The 16,339-nt window shown below is 42.4% G+C and overlaps 3 protein-coding genes across 12 annotated transcripts in view; all 3 read left to right on the forward strand.

The window, feature by feature from the left end:
* Positions 1-4,015, forward strand: part of SPATA13 (spermatogenesis associated 13) — a 146,114-nt gene extending 142,099 nt beyond the window's left edge. For all 7 annotated transcript variants that reach the window (XM_077173861.1, XM_077173865.1, XM_077173864.1 and 4 more), the window contains one exon: positions 35-4,015. In XM_077173861.1, the coding sequence (XP_077029976.1) occupies positions 35-216 (182 nt within the window). In that variant the 3' untranslated portion in view covers positions 217-4,015. The remainder of the gene's footprint in view (positions 1-34) is intronic.
* Positions 4,016-4,150: 135 nt separating this feature from the next.
* Positions 4,151-13,973, forward strand: LOC129134706 (uncharacterized). The gene is made up of 3 exons (XM_054654371.2): positions 4,151-9,559; positions 11,488-11,550; positions 12,469-13,973. The coding sequence occupies exons 1-3, from the start codon at positions 9,394-9,396 to the stop codon at positions 13,272-13,274; spliced, it is 1,035 nt and encodes a 344-aa protein (XP_054510346.2). The 5' UTR covers positions 4,151-9,393; the 3' UTR covers positions 13,275-13,973.
* A 1,080-nt stretch (positions 13,974-15,053) lies between these two features.
* Positions 15,054-16,339, forward strand: part of MIPEP (mitochondrial intermediate peptidase) — an 82,876-nt gene continuing 81,590 nt past the window's right edge. For all 4 annotated transcript variants that reach the window (XR_013180954.1, XR_013180953.1, XR_013180955.1 and 1 more), the window contains exon 1: positions 15,054-15,338. Coding sequence is in view for 1 of the 4 variants with exons in the window: in XM_054654898.2 (XP_054510873.2) it covers positions 15,162-15,338 (177 nt within the window). In the remaining 3 variants the exon portion in view is untranslated. The remainder of the gene's footprint in view (positions 15,339-16,339) is intronic.

Here is a 16,339-nt window from a genome sequence, read left to right on the forward strand (position 1 = left end):
GATTCAGGTGCTTTCTCCAACTGTTCTTCTGCAGGTGTGAGCTATAATGGGTGTCCTCTGCCTCCTCTACACCAAACCCTTCATCCCCTTCACCAGCGACACATCACCGTGCCTACCAGCGTCCCGCAGCAGCAGGTCTTTGCCCTGGCAGAACCCAAGCGGAAGCCATCCCTCTTCTGGCATACCTTCAACAAACTCACTCCCTTTAAAAAGTGAGAGGCCAAAGGACCTGGAAGGGCATCAGCACAGAGGGAGACTCACTCCAGAGAAGGACCTTGGAGACATGGTCAAGCTTACTTGAGCTCCGTGAATCTCCCATTTCAGAGGCAGAACCTTGGGTTCCCTTGAGACAGGAATGCAGCCTTTGTCTTGGATAAGAAGTTTGTCAGGGCTGCTCTGAAGTCCATGTTGCCAAGTGTCAGCATTGCTGATGAAGAGCAGTCTCTCTTCTGACAAAGACAACTTGCTGTTACTCAGAAACAGCAGTATTTGATCTCTGTTTCTTAGTTATGTTGAAGTAGTGATGGAATTGTGCAGGTCATTGTAACATTTCATTTTTCTTAACCTTATATTGATGGCCAAATTTTGGATAGGGAGGAATTTTTCTATAGGGATGTATCAGCAAGGAGTCTTAGGAGAATTTTCTCCTTCCTTCTGGAGCACTGAGCACAGATCACCCATTAAAATCAGGTGGAGCTATCCCATGTGATTAACCAGCTGGTGCAGAATTTAGTGGACCCTAATCCTTCCTGTCTTTTTTTTATTACATTGCCAAATGGCAGGAGAACATCCCGCAAGGCCTTACCATATTCCAGATTGGAACAGGGAAATTTTATTCTGTCCTATAGAAACAGGAACAGAGTATGAAATGGACTGTAAAGATATGTGCATTTATTGCACACAGGTGGAAACAAGAGGAGCCCAGGGCATCTCAGATTGATTCATTTCAGTCAGAGCAGATGCATGCATGTATGCTCTTCAGTGTAGAGCTTTCACATCGCTTTTTCACTCATTTCTTCACCTGGGAGACTCTTCTTTGTATTTCCAATATGTTTATTTCTCTGTGTAAAAAATACATTTTTATTTTCTCACGGAGATAATGTGAATGTACAAAATCAGAGTCGAGACAGTACATGGTGACTGCTGGCTATGTTACATAGATCTCATGATTTTTATTCATATAGCTGGACTTAGAAAATGAATAAACTGTAATGTAAATATATTGAAGCGGTCTGGATCCATGCTTCTTGTACACATTCAATTGACAATGGGTTTTGACCAGTAACTTCTTCAAAAAGAAAGAGAAATCCTTACTAGAAGGGACAGAGAAATCATGTGGACCAGAGATGGATTTTTGTCTTGGTGTCATCAGTCCCCATTGGAAGAGGAAGAACCTGACTTGATTAAGGTCAGTTCTGACCAGCATATGCAATCCATGATTTGCATTGCTTCAATTCCTCTGTGGCATGAAATGGATCTTGGAGAATAACTTTTAAAAAGCCACCTGGAAGAGGATCTGATATTTGTAGCACTGATAGTTTCTGCTTGCTCTCATCAAGGATGACAAGACTGCTGGGAATATGGAAGGAAGTAAAGACTCAATATGATTCAGAACTGATTTGCTATGAATGTCTTTACAATACTTTGTCCTATGCTGCTGATTAGGGGCATTACCTGATGATTAGGGTAGATCCAAGGGTATTCTTTGACAGTGGGCACAATCAGCTTTGTCATGGATCTGTAATATATGAAATACAAACAAGGGGCTAAATGCCAGGCATTTTAACAACAATGTAAAAAAGCCTTATTTTAAAGATGTATTTGTTCCTACTGCTATTGTTACCTCCATATTTTTATTTACCATCAGTGTTGTGAAGCCCACTATTAACTAGGTTTTGTGATTTCATAACTTTGTGGCCACTTCTGCAAAGCCCAGGTTTGTGGTTTTGATTTTAAATTACATCTTTTTGACAACTTTACATTTCAAATGCCTTGTGTATATAGCTCAGCAATAAGGCGAAGTCTGGTATGCTCAGCCAAATTGTGCCCTGCATAGTAAATTTCATTGCTTGTGCTTTCCCATAGCAATGGGAGATGATGTAAACTAGTTAAGAACTGGAAGTGCACACTGACATTTGCAGTGATCCAGCTGAAAGAAAATGCACAGGGAAGTCAGTGAAAAAAGCTGCTTGTATATTTCTCTTGATGTTTAAGCCAGCCATTGCTGCTCAGATTTTTAAAAATAGATAATTCTAAATGCTCAGTTTAAACACAAGGAGCAGACTTCCAAATGCAGGCATGGATGCACACCCTTCCCCTCAAATGAGTAAGCCTTTTGCATTTCTTACATACCCATTTTTGTGGGTACTTGCCACGTTCAGGCCTGTAAACCAATGAGATGCACGTACGGTGCAAGTGAAGATGATGTTTTTCATAATCACATTTTGAAAGACTTGTTCTAAGTGCAAAAAAAAAGGCTGAAGTTGGATTGCAGTGCTCACCCAGAAACTTTGCTCGCTGGACATGAAGACATTATGATATCCACACTTATATGTGTCTTTGCTGAAACCTACTTCCTTCCAGCGCTCAGTTCTCTGGGGTGCTGGAAAAAAAAGGTTTGGGGATCATTCTTCTGACATGTCAGTGCCCATGAAGGCTCTTCCCATGTATTAGTGCTGGTGCCTTAGCCCTAAAAATGGACAGAAATGTTTGCATATGGTTTTGCATGCAATAGGTTTTTTCTCAAGAAGTGAATTTCAAAGAGATAAAAAGAAAATATTTCATGGTGCAGATTACTCAGGACAGTTTTACATATGGTATCCTTCATGTAGACATAGTTGTTTTGTAATGCTCTCTCTGTCTTTCTTTGCAATATGACCTTGCAACAGATTGAAGATCAAATATAGTAAGACAGGCCAAATTTATACTATGCCATAGTCTTTTAAACAAATTATAGTGAAATGAAAACACATATTATTCAACAATTAAGACAAATATTTACTTGGGAATTAGCCTCACTTCAGAGTCTGTGGGAAGGAGTTGCAACTAAAATGTAGAAGTTTGAATTGTAGCAACTCTTGCCCTGATTCTCCTTCTGGTGACAAAACTTATATATAGATCACCAGAAAGCTGTGTTAGCAACATCTGTTCTTTTCCACTTGCATGCTTTAAGTTACTATAAAAAATTCTAGGGCAACAACTAAGAACATTTGTGCCTCATTTTGATAAAGCCCAGCCAGAGCCTTCCTGATGGCCTGCTGAGCAGATAACCTCAGACTTTTTGCATGAGATGCAGTAAAATATAATTGTCCTCAAATGTGTTCCCACTGAGTTAGGAAATGCCAAACCATAATTGCATCCAACTCAGAGCATGTGATGTATAAAATAATAAGATTGTTTTACAAGTGGTTCTTGCCATGCTAAATTTCATATTGAATTTTAGTGGTCAGCGTAAGAACTGAGTTCAAAGACAGACTTCTCAAATGTTCCACATTTTAGTTGTCTTTTGGAAATAATTATATCACAATTTTGGAGCCAAAGGTCTTTAGTCATAACTAACACAGTACCTTTCTCTGACTGCCTTTCTGCTTTCTTTTCTATATGTGTGGCATTTGTTTGTAGCAGATGCCTTCTAAATGATCTCTAATTTAAAACTCTTTGTTGTAAATACTAGGGATAACTTGCATATATATTTTATTTTGGTAAGTGTTTTGTAACATTATACCTTCCATACATTGCTTTGTGCACCTCACCCTGTGTGTGTGCTGTTACACGTTGTAAATGAAGTGTCCTGGCTGCAGAGCAGAGGAATTGGCTGTTGACAGCTGAAGTACAATGTATAGGACAGCAGTAGCTTGATGTGCATTTCTTCTGGAGTAACTGCATTGCAAGGTTTATTTACTCTTTGAATGTTGTTTGTCAAATGAATCTATTTTCTGAAAATAAGTACAAACTTACATTCCTATTATTTTTCTCTTACTGTACATGGTTGAATTAAATAATATACAAAGCTGAATTCCTCATCTGTGTCTTATAAAACTTTATGTGCAGTTTTAAAATTGTTGTGGTTTTTTTTTATTGTCTACAAATTTTCCTTCATGATGCAAAAATGTATCAACTGTCATATTTCTTCTAGTATTTTAAAGAAAAAAGTCACACCATGCTCTCTTGTTTTCCCAGTAACAGCTTCAGTACTTCCCAGCACAAGTTCATTTTAACAATGCCTAAGCCTGGTTCTGGTATTGAACTCTTCATTGTTCAGGCAAAGCCCGTACTTGTTGCTGTCTCAGCCTGTGATTACCGTGCTTTACCTTGTCCTGGCAGAGGGTTCACACAGTACCCCTTGCAATGCATGCAGGTGCAGCTTCTGTGCTAATAAAGCTCCTGCTAACAGGTGACTTAAGTATTGCGGGGCAGGTAAGGGAGATTTAATTTTATTTTTTTTGGAACGAAAGCAAACCCATTTAAAGGGCTTCACCCAAAAGGCATGCTCTGCACATGTGTGAACAGACTTACCTGTCTGCTTGATAGAGCAATGGGCAACACAGCTGGGGGTTTGACTTCTCTGGTTCAGGGAGATTTTGTGTCTTATTATTCTGATAGGGCAGAGGGCCACATCTGAAAGGTGTGCTTGTGTTCTTCCTGCTCCCAGCTGTGTCAAAAATTGTGTTTTGCTGAGACACACCAGCTTTAACAAAATAACATACTTTGCTGAAATCTTTTCATCAGAAACGTTTTGATGAATTCAGCTGCTGGCACAATAGTTGGTTTGCTAATTCTTTACCCCTCTTTCCAACATCTGGACTCTTACATTTCTTAGTTCATCTCACAGCTGAGAGTTTCTGCCTCCCAAGGTTGCTGCTGTGGTGGTATGTGTGCTGAGTGCCCCAGCATTAAAGTGAAAGGCACAGTTTGAGCACTTAGTGAGATAGATTGGATGACATAAAAACATACCCTAAGCAAAATTGGAGTAGGATGTAGCAATCAATAGGCTTTCTAAGGACCCTGGTTCAACTGGCCAGGGTGAGCTCATTTGTGCCTTTTATTTCATGCTTGGGCAGTCAGGCTAAATCCTCTAAATTGTTCTGTACTTTCAGCTTTTAAGTTCCTTGAGAGCTGATCTATCAGATGGAGCTTTTAGTTTGCACAGAAATAGCACTGCTTGTCTTAGATTTTTTTTGTTGTTTAGGTTTTTTCCAAAGGCTGCATAATCACCTGTGCTTGGTAACAGAGACAAGGACTCAGGCTTTTTCATGTTCCAGAATCAAAGGAGAAATGAAAACCTCAGCAGTGAAAAACAGCACACCACATAGTTTGTAAGGAAGGGACACAAATACTCCTTATACAAATAAATGTGTTTCTAAGTGCTTTATAAAATCTAGTTACTCTATCTAGAGGATATGTAATTGTGAGAATATGATAAAGCTGTATAAACTGTTAGCACACTTTTTTGTTAATATTAAGTCTCTAAAAAACTAAACTCTGTTTAGTTCACTGCAATCAGAACTTGTCCAGTGCTTGGAGCTGAGAACTCACCTACTGCCACTATTAGGAATTCAGGCTCTGATTTCAAAAAACAGACGTGTGTGTGTGTGTGTGTGTGTACGTGTGTTTACACCTGCACCTCCTTTGTAGACTCCATGGGGCATGCCCAAATGTCTGCTGGCACCTACAGCAGGTTGCACCAGACAAGTGACCCACATCCATCACACCCTCCCTCTGTTTACATTACATCATTGTCTGTTTACAACACATCATTACATCCTACATTTCCGTTATGCATCTTGGAGGGATTGGGGGGTGTGTATGTGTGATTGACACCTGGACAACATTTATTTGAGTCATTTTAATGTTTTAAGCATTCAGAGTGGGACACCTGCATTGGCAGCCAAACCACTCTGTGGACAAGCAGAGATTGGAAAGTGTCCATCTGCATCACTGGAGTCAGTGAAGTTCAGAAGGGGAGATGTGAGAGGAAGGAGTACCACTGCTCTTCAAGTGCTGAGTTTCTGTCCAAACACAAGGTAATGTACGATTTATCCACTGTTTCTCCCAGGAATTTTTTTTCAGGAAAGGTGAAACTGCATAAGAGGAAAGGAGGAGCCCCAGGTGCACCATGGCCTCTTCCTATAAGCACACCCCAGACTTTAGAGATACTGACTTACTGAAGAAGTGTCTAGAAACTGCTCTGCTAATAAGGTCAGGTATATCTAATTAATCATCATGGTCGTTGCTGTCATATTCATCTCCTAACAAAGGTAATGAGCACAGCAGTCAATCTAAAATCCTCTGCATCTCCTGCCTTTCAATGTTTTTTAAGAGCAAATTATGAACTCTTGCTCCCGTGTAATTATTTTCAAATAATTATTCTGTAATGAGACAAGGCACTAAAGAAGCAGCTGAAGGAAACATTTGTCTTTAAGGCGATTTCTACAGCAGTTTTCTTGGTTGTCTGCTAAAAATGCATCAAACCAGACTAACTGCAGAGTCCATCAAGGTATTGGTAACTAATGAATGATGTCATTCCTAACTGGCAGGATGGGCTGTTTTTAAATGACTCAAACTTTTAAGTGAGAAAGGAGGCTGAGGCTAAGCAGGCTTAGAAAATTTCAGATGGTGCTTAATGGGTAAAGAGAAAAGGATTGTTCATTGTGGCTCTCGTTTCTTCTTCTCAATTAGCACAGCAGCAAGATTAATTTGGCCACAGAAGTTCATTCAAGTAGAGCAGCAAATTGCTGCCCATGGTCCCTCCTTTTCCCCAGAGCGCGGTGGACACGATGCCCCAGGTTCAAGCCAGGGCAACTCAACTCTTGCAATATTTTGGCGTCGCCACAGGGTGGTGGTGAAGATCTTACAGAAAACTTCGTTTCTCTGCTGTGCTGAGAGAACGTTCTTTGATGTGTGCAGAGCACACGTGTCACGTCTTAGCAGTGTGGTGACACCCTCAGACACTGTTTGCAGTCACTTGAACCAACAAGGGTGAATTAAGGCCACTTCCTCTAACACATTAACTCACGTTACTTTTGGTTTTATCCTTCACTGTTGATGATCAGCATTTACGGAGTTGATGATAAGCTCAGTTGACTTCCATTAGTCCTTAGACAACAGCAGTTCCAGTAGTTTCAAAAAGACACAGTTAAGAATTGAGTTGTGGCTTTTTTCAAGTGAGTTACCACTAATACATAATTTAGTAGTCCAATAGCTTTGACTGTTTCTTGAATAGCTAGATAGGGAGCCTGCTTATTACACATGAAAAACCTTGTAATTCTATTTATTCTATGTTTAATTTAACCTTGTTATTTCTTTTCCATAATAATCTAATAATTGTAATGCCACATTCTTAGAATCTTTTGGTTTAATTTCTATAGTCTATGTCCCTAAATCCATTGTAAATTACCTGATTCAGAAATTACCTCCATTATATATTTTAGCAGCATAATAATGGTGTGAGACATGCCTTCCATGCCACAAATCATCCAAGCTGTCAGAGGCTAACATTTGAGTGATATATTTGTATACAAAGGAACAGGAAATCAAAGCTTTATTAATCCATTTTAACAACTTCCTTTTATGTAACAGTGGTAAAAGCCAAAGTACAGAGCACTTCAGCTTAATATTGGAATAAATAGAAAGATTCCACTTTAAACCTCTGTTTTAATTATTGAACAGCTCTCAAAATTAAATCACTGACCTTTGAGAATTTAGTGACCAAACAAGTGCTTGTCCTCAAGGCACATATCAGAGTGTGCTTTCCTTTACATGAAGTTTCTACACTCAGTTTAAAGATGCCCAAGAACACTGCAAGTACCAAGTGAACAAGGTAAGAACAAAGGTCCTATATATATGATGATGATGTCAGGTTGTAGAGAGGAGTGTATGTATGGAGACCAACCACACTGTCTAATCTTTAGGCAGGAAACGCTTCCCTAGACAACTGGGAATGGGGTTCTCTGTAAGTGGACAAGAACTGTCAGACTTCTCCATGGGATGCAACCTAACAGTGTCATACAGAGAGAGCCCTTCTTCCTTTTGAACTCTTATGAAGTCCTTTGATTAAGGCAGCAAATATTTATATACCTCAGAAGGAGCAAATGTTTTATCTGTTTTCACCTTTCTTTAGTGCCAACCAGCAGCAGCAGACAAAGTGGGATTTTTCTGGTGGGTGATCAAACATCTCTGAGTAAATCCATTGGCAAAGACACCATAAATAATTTCTAATAATGGTTTCAAAATGGGGAACTTCTCTAAACACAGAATAAAAAGATTAAGGAGCATGTCCCAAAGCTAAAGTCTTACTCTATAAATTAGATTAAGGGTGTAATTATTCTTATTGTGGACATACTGGTGTATCTCTACATGGTACTTGTGTGCATTGTTTCATGAGACTGAGAAATTGTGGTGAAGGAATTAAAGAGAAGAAATATTTTTTTTAGTTAATGCTAGTTAATATTGCAAAAGAAATACTCATCTTACTCCTCATTAATAAAAGAACTAATTCCAAAGCTGATTGTGTAACATTTACTCATACTAACAATCACTTTTACCTGTTTAAGTATTAACCTATATAGCTGAAGCTTCTGTGCATTAACATTTCTGGATATTAATTCCAAATAAAACAGGTATTCATTTTGTTGCTATTTGCTTTTTTTTCCTCAGTCTAATCTCTTCCCAACAATTGCTCTTATACTCAGTTAAACCAGCTGTGTCCAGGATTAAGCCTTAATGTATTTCAATGGGCCTATATTAAAAAACATTATATAGGAGAGGCTCTCAAGAGAAAAGATAACTATAAGATGGACTTTTAGTAGCAAAGTTACATGAATTGGGAGCACCCAGCTACAGACTTGTTTTTGCCAAAAAACTCTCTTGATCTGTCACACCTTTGCCCTCATCTCACTCTGCTCCAGCTCTAACCCCTCATCTGAGGTCATTCACTTATTAACCTAGTAGGGGACTAATTTGAGTGAATAATAATAATAATAAAATATTAAAATTTTAAAAGTGATTGCTTTTGCTGAATGAGGGGTTGAATTGCTTAGCTCACCTCCCATGAGACTATATCTTGGGAGATGAAAGGTACAACCATGCAGTCACAAGTAGGTGCAGGGAGAAATGTGGATGGAGAATTGTGTAAAGCTAATATTTTAAATGTAGAATGATGCCAGGACTGATATGTCCATTAAATAATTATTTAAAATAGCACTCAGTAGTCTCCAGGACTGTAATTAATGCTATAGAGAGATTTATAAATAAAACAAAAGAACAGACATGGTGAAACCCCATTTCCTTATTTTCCTCTCTGCACCACCCTGTATTCCTTTCTAAGGTAGGCATAGGCAGATGTACTTTTTCTTCTTAAATATTTCAGCCAAAGTCACATAACCTATCTAAAGAATGAAAAGCTGGATTCTACTGCTGGCAATTGTAGTCAGCACAGCAGAAACACAGATCCAGGATGTCTGCACCCAAGGGCATCCTGGCATCCCTGGAAATCCTGGGCACAATGGCATACCTGGTCGGGATGGACGTGACGGGTCAAAAGGAGACAAGGGAGATACAGGTACTGTGTTCAGAATGAATGATTTAATATATCAAATGCAAGGTCATTCACTCCCAAATTTGTCTGTAGTTACTCTGCATGAATGGGATTATTCTGCCTAGCCTTCAGAAAACATTTAAGCCATTTGTCATTTACCTGTTTGAAAAAGGAAATATAAAAAAAGGCTTAACGAAAGCAAGACAGCAAATACTATGGAGATGTCAGGCTCATGGGATAAAAAACAAAGGAAAAAAGGCTTTACTTTCTATCATGGGAATATTTGCAAGTGTATTTGAAAATTTTAAAGCCTGCAAACCTATTCATACTCCTCTAAGATAGAAACTATATTTCTGCAAAGAGCTTAAAGCTCACTAAACAAAAAAGCAACAACTGATACCTTGTTTGGTGTAGTAGGAAGTATGCAGTGATAAGAAGACTTCTCTTTCTTATCTAAATTATACATTGGTAGGACTTGATTCTGAGTGTGCCTACTTGCTGTAACTCAAGAGTCACTAGAGTAAGTTCAGAAATGGAGACCATTGAACAACAATATAGGATTTATTTCTACTCTAGCAGGCTATAATAGAGATTTGTGTGAGATATCAAAGCCAGTGATAATCTCAGCATCCTAAAGCTAATCACCCCCATAATACCTTAAGTCTTAGGTTAATGATGGCCCATGTATCCATGCTGGAATGTCAAGGCCAGGGTCGCACAAGGTGATAAATCTGCAGGCATGTGGACATATAACACTTCATCACCTTTTAAAATATAGAAAGAAACAAAGATTTCCATTAGCATCTTAACAGGCACATACATTTAACTGCCCTCTTTTTCTGTATGCAAGGTTCCAGAAAGGTCTGAAAACCAGAAAACCTAAAGCTTTCATATTTTCATTTATTTTATAAAGGCCCTTCCTGCACTCCAGTGAGTTATAATGATATCATTAGATTCTGATAAACTCTCCAACATTTTTCCTAAATGTTCCTGTACTGTACTGTTCTTTGTTTGAACAAAGTGCAGTGAATGCTCCATTTTTACACTCTATTTAGATACATCTTTGTGGTTTAATACATGAGAATTAATTTTTGTTCCTTACCAAGTCAATGAAATTTCAGCAGATGCTGGGATGCACCCAATGCGCAGGAAACTGCTAAAGAACTGTTCTCTGGTCCATATGACTGGAGAGCTACTCTTGGAATATGATTACAACCAAACTGCCAACTCTGTTTTTCTTCTGTTCCTGCACTCAGGATGCATTCAGTTATTTGATCATGGACCTCTTGGGCATCTGTACTACCTCTGCACTACAAAAATCACTTCTATAATTGCTATCTGTAGAGCAGTGGAAAGTCCATATCATGCTAGGTACAGGGATCAAGAGTGTGAATGCCTTCCTCAGCTTTACAGGCAATATTATTCCACTGTAATGATCCATTGTCATCAGTTAAACTCCTGCATGTCTCTTCTTGAGGTGGGAGTTCACCATTCTTAGAATCACAGAATCATTACAGCTGGAAAAAGTCTCTAAGATGATCTAGTCCAACCATTAAACCAGCACTGCCAGGCCCACCACAAAACCACATTCTTGTCTAACTGCAAGGCTTCCTGCCCCAGCAATGCTTCTTGCTAAATTTCCATGGATGGAGGCAACAAGAGAAGAAGTTTTCACACTGGTGATCCTCGCCAGGTTATAACAACTGTACATGTCTCAATAACTCACCTCTTTATGCCAAGGATTTCTTCTGCTCCCCAAAAGCACCATCCTCAAGCAGAGTTTCTCTCTGTAAGATAAAACTCCCAGCAGTGGCAGACACTAAAAGTCAAGAATAAGGTATGCTTTACATTACTGTTTGGCCAGGATTGAGGAGGAAAGATTAAAGAAGGACTCTTCCCAAATTTTCTGGTAATTTGTTTAATGAATATCTGTGGTTTTATTTCTGTACTAGGTGAACCAGGAATTCCTGGAAGTCCAGGAAAAGATGGTGTCAATGGAGAGAAAGGTGAACGAGGTCAGAGAAGTGCTTCAATTTAATATTTGTCTATGAACTTCTGCCCTTGTGTTTGTGAACTCATCATACAATCTCATCTATTTTAAATTCTCTCATTTTAAATTGAGAACAAAAAACTGTACAAACAGCATTATTCCTTACAGGAGAAGCCAATGGCTGTTCAGCAGAATTGACCACCTTCTTTTCTTGACGGATTGTGCATAGCTCTTTATAGTGTCTTTTGTCTATCAACTGCTAAAGTGCCTTTCACATCATGAGATCTTCACTTTCAAAACCTTGTGCAGCAATCAGAGCAGTTTTGAAGGCTTTGATCTTCTGATCAATGATGGATGAAGGATAAATAAAGCATAGGGTGGCAAGTAACCAGGACAAAACACCTTTAGTTGTGCTGCAGTAGCAACCTATGTAACCCAGGAGAAGTAGAAATTATATGTAGAAATTATAGAAACATGTGACAGTTCAAGTCAAGTTCAGGGTGTTGTAAAAAAAACCCCTTCCTCTTCCTCTGATTAAATTGTGAACCCTCTCACCCATTCTGTACGCCAAAGGCTGTAAAAAAGTGTGGACAGATGTTGCTTTTGCATGACATTATGTGAGCTGTCAGTGTTATCATCAGCCCATAGATAACCTTCCTTTCTTTGAGTTTATTCTTGCTGCTGCCAGCCAGAGCACCTGTTTTCTAACAAAATAGCAGGCTCTTCAGATATTATGGTTATCCTGTACTTAAATGTATGAGAGAAACTGTGTACAGTGAGCACAGTGGAGTATGCACATTGGAGATGCACACCTGCACATGTGTCTCCTCATGATGAACCTCAATTTGTGCCTTCCAATGGAAGATCACAAGAAAGTTGTGGAGTTGTTTTGTTTTGTTTTTATTATTATTTGGTTTTGGTTTTGGTTTTTTTTCCCCTTTAGGAACCAATGGGACTGTTGAAGAGAAGGGAAACAAAGGAGATAAAGGAGAAAGAGGACCACCTGGGAAACTGGGACCAAAAGGATTTATAGGATCAGTGGGTTACAAAGGTCAGAAGGGAGAGCTGGGACTGCAAGGACAAAAGGGGTTCAAAGGAGACATTGGACCCATAGGTCCAAAAGGGACAAAGGGTGAAATTGGCCATCCTGGAAGAGTTGGTTTCCCAGGGCCAATTGGCCCAATTGGTAATCCAGGTCCTAAAGGTAATACTGGAGGCATAGGGCCACAGGGTAATCCGGGAGTTCAGGGGGAAAGAGGCTTGAAAGGAGACCGAGGAGACAAGGGGGAGGTAGGTGCCCCGGGAGTCCTGCCAAGGAGTGCTTTCAGTGTCGGCCTTACAGCCAACACCAAGTTTCCCCCTCCAAATCGCCCGATCAAGTTTGACAAGGTGCTGTATAACAGTCTGAATGACTTCAGCTTGGCTACTGGCAAGTTCACCTGCAAACACCCCGGCGTTTACTATTTCACCTACCACATCACTGTCTACTCGAGGAACGTGCGAGTCGCTCTTGTGAAGAACGGCATCAAGATGCTGCACACGGTGGACAGGTACCAGAGCGGAGAGGACCAGGCCTCAGGAGCCGCCATCCTCGAGCTGCAGGGAGGAGATGAGGTGTGGCTGCAGGCCCACCAAGGAGAGGCTTTCAATGGGCTCTATGCAGATGGTGATGATGATACCACCTTCTCTGGGTTCCTCCTGTTCAGCACCGCTGACCCACTGGAGCCACTGCTGCTGCACACCCTGTAGCTCTGCATTATCCCTAAATGCTGCGTGCCTGTGCCCTTCAGCCCTCCCTGCGAAAGCTGTTACCTGCTGGGAAATTTCTGCTGGATTCAACAGAAAACACTTGGTTTCAGGAGCAGCTTCTGCACAAGAGAGGACAAGTCTTCAGCATCTACAGTGCTGGGCTTAACAACATTAGTGGTTTGGTGACTTACTGTAGGCCTTCATAAGAGGTGTGTACCCCAGTTCTGAAGAACAAATTTTAAAGCAAAGTGTGATGAAATAAAAGACAAAAGTTCCGGAATTATGTCGTGTGGGATATCTTGTATAAACAAGAAGCAACAGTTCCAAGCCAGGTTTATATCTTTCAATGTGGCATGTGTAGATGGACTCGAAACTTGGTTAGTTTCCATCCAACCACTTTAAAATAATTTTTAAAATTGAAATTAGTGTAGTTTGATACCTCTGCAGAAGCTGCTTGCTGTGCGGTGCAAGCAAGTTTCATTGTTTCATTTACAGCTTTTAAATATGGTTATTTTCTCTCTGTGTAGTCACAGGTCTGAAATTGAACAAAATGGACTGATAGGAGGAAGGGCCATGTGGATTCTCTGATGTGGGCAGATTTTCAAGGCCAGTGCAAAAATAGAGCATAAATCTGCTGTACTTCAGAATTAGTTGGTGCAAAACAAATTCTCCCAGATTAAAGATAATATTTAATCAATACTGAAGCAGCCATACCAGGGAACTGATCAAGAGTTATTTCCTGTGCCATGAACTAAATATATGTGCCAGGAAATAAAAAATACATTAAAATTCTGTCATTTTTCCCCCAATTTTTTTCTTCTTCTTCCCCCCTCCCCCCACTCCTTTTCTTCTAAAACTCAAAAAAATAAAAAAAAAATTAAAAAGGGAAGTCTCATTCACTTCTCTTAGAAGAGAATAAAGTAGAGATGCCAATGGAGATGGGTCAGTATCATGAAATGCAGCATTAGGAGCTTAAGGCCTGGCATCCCATCACCACCTCAGGGTCCCAGGGGAATGTGGGCACGCTCCCACAGTAGTTGAACCCGAGTGTGGATCACAGAGCCCAAACGGAAAGGGCACGGTGGGTTAATCGAGGAGGAACAGCTGCACTTCTCAAATGACAGCGAGGGAGATACAAGTGCACTCAGGCAGAGGAAAAGGCTTTGTGAAGTTTTCAGCAAGACGAAATTTCCTCCCGTAAGCCACACGCGGCAAGTTTGTATCACAGAAACACGTAGACCGAAAAACCATTTTAAAAGGGCCTTCCTTAGGTTTTACTGGAGAACGTGTAGGACAGGTATCAGCCGGCAGAGGCCCCGGTGCGGCCGGGTCGGGCGCTGGTGGCCCGGGAAGCGGGGCAGGCCGGGGGAGCGCTCAGAGCCCGGGGCAGAGGTGCTCGGCGGGAAGCGGGGCAGGCCGGGGGAGCGCTCAGAGCCCGGAGCAGAGGTGCTCGGCGGGAAGCGGGGCAGGCCGGGGGAGCGCTCAGAGCCCGGGGCAGAGGTGCTCGGCGGGAAGCGGGGCAGGCCGGGGGAGCGCTCAGAGCCCGGAGCAGAGGTGCTCGGCGGGAAGCGGGACAGGCCCAGGGAGCGCTCAGAGCCCGGGGCAGAAGCGCCCGGCGGGAAGCGGGACAGGCCCAGGGAGCGCTCCGAGCCCGGGGCAGAGGCGCCCGGCGGGAAGAGAAGCAGGCCCGGGGAGCGCTCCGGGCCTGAGGCACAGGCGCCCGGCGGGCTGAGGGCCCGGGGGAGCCCGGAGCTCCGCCTCGCTCCGCCTCCTGCTACCGCTCCTCCCCTCGGCGCGGACGCGCGGAGGTCGCGGCCGAGCGGGGCGTGCGGAGGCCGCGGCCGTGCCGGGCCCGCTCCGCTCCCCCGCGCTGTGCTCCGCTCCGCCATGCTGGGCGGCTGCCGGCGGGCGCTGCCCGCGGCTCTGGGCCGGGCGCTGCGGGGTCGGGCGGCGGGGCAGGGCGGCCGGGCCGTCAGCACCAGCTGGTGCCCCGTGGGCACCGCCTTCGATGTGAAGCAGCAGCAGCAGCAGCCGCTGCGCGGCGGTGCGGCGGGCAGGGACACGGTGAGCGGCGGGAGGGGAGGGCCGGGCCTGCTGCGGCAGGAGCCCTGGTCGCTGGCAGCCTCGTGCTTTGCTCTGCTTGTCTCAACTGTTTTAAGGGAATTTTTGGGGGTAGTTTTTCTCTTGTGTGTAATATTTTTTTTATAAGCGTTTATATTGGTTTTAGCAAACCCAAACGTTGTTGGTTTTGGACACAGAAGCGTTTGACAGTGACGGCCTTGTGCGTGGGAACGCTTTTTCAGTGGTGCCCATACGTCCATAAAGTGAGGCTGCCCCTTCCATTCCCCCTTCCTGCCGGCCCTCCCCTGGCTGTGCCGTCGTTCACGTGCCAGTGCCGTGCCCCTGCGCTCGGACAGTGCTTCGGGAGCAGCCGCGCTGCTCACGTCCTCTTGCCTGGGCTTATTCTTGATGTCTTGCCTGTGGCGAGAAAAGGATTTCTTTGCTAATTTGGTGACAGTTGAGTTTTCTGATGCGTATCTTTTTAGGGTCAGGAACATTTGTTAATGTGTCTTCTTACCCGGAGAGGGTAAGGTACCGCAGTGCATACAGAAGAGGTGCAGCTGTAAAATCCAGGTGTTTGCCTGCTGACTCAGCTGTTCCTGCCATGGTGCCCAGCCTGGTGGAGCTGTTGAACTTTGGGTTTTAGAAAGGACAAATCTGACCTCTATTTATAATCTGGCACTTGCTTGGGAAACCTTTCTTCAGGTTCTCATGCCTCTGCAAGCACACTGGTGGAAGTCTTGCTTCAGGAAATAATCCACTTAAATATTGTCCATTTGGCTGGTCTAGGGAATGTGCTCCAGGTGATTCACTTGGCCCATGGTTCTTTTGGAATAGAGGTGTGTATTTCAGACTCAAAAAGAGGCTGTGCCAGGTGGGATGTAAATGCTGAGACCAAGTGAAGACAAAAATGTTTCAGCCATGCAGCCAATGACATTAAAAGAACAGAGAGAACTACACCAGGCTTCATTTTTTTGTAATTTTAATTTTTTTACGTCAAACTT

Source organism: Agelaius phoeniceus, chromosome 2, assembly GCF_051311805.1.
Source record: "Agelaius phoeniceus isolate bAgePho1 chromosome 2, bAgePho1.hap1, whole genome shotgun sequence".
NCBI lineage: Eukaryota > Metazoa > Chordata > Aves > Passeriformes > Icteridae > Agelaius > Agelaius phoeniceus.

What these genes read in the sequence shown, in the direction of transcription:
- LOC129134706 (XM_054654371.2), top strand. Translation starts at nt 9,394, where the DNA reads ATGAAAAGCTGGATTCTACTGCTGGCAATTGTAGTCAGCACAGCAGAA. An exon ending in AGGAGACAAGGGAGATACAG is followed by an intron (nt 9,560 to 11,487) that starts GTACTGTGTTCA and finishes TTTCTGTACTAG; the next exon opens with GTGAACCAGGAATTCCTGGA. An exon ending in TGGAGAGAAAGGTGAACGAG is followed by an intron (nt 11,551 to 12,468) that starts GTCAGAGAAGTG and finishes TTTCCCCTTTAG; the next exon opens with GAACCAATGGGACTGTTGAA.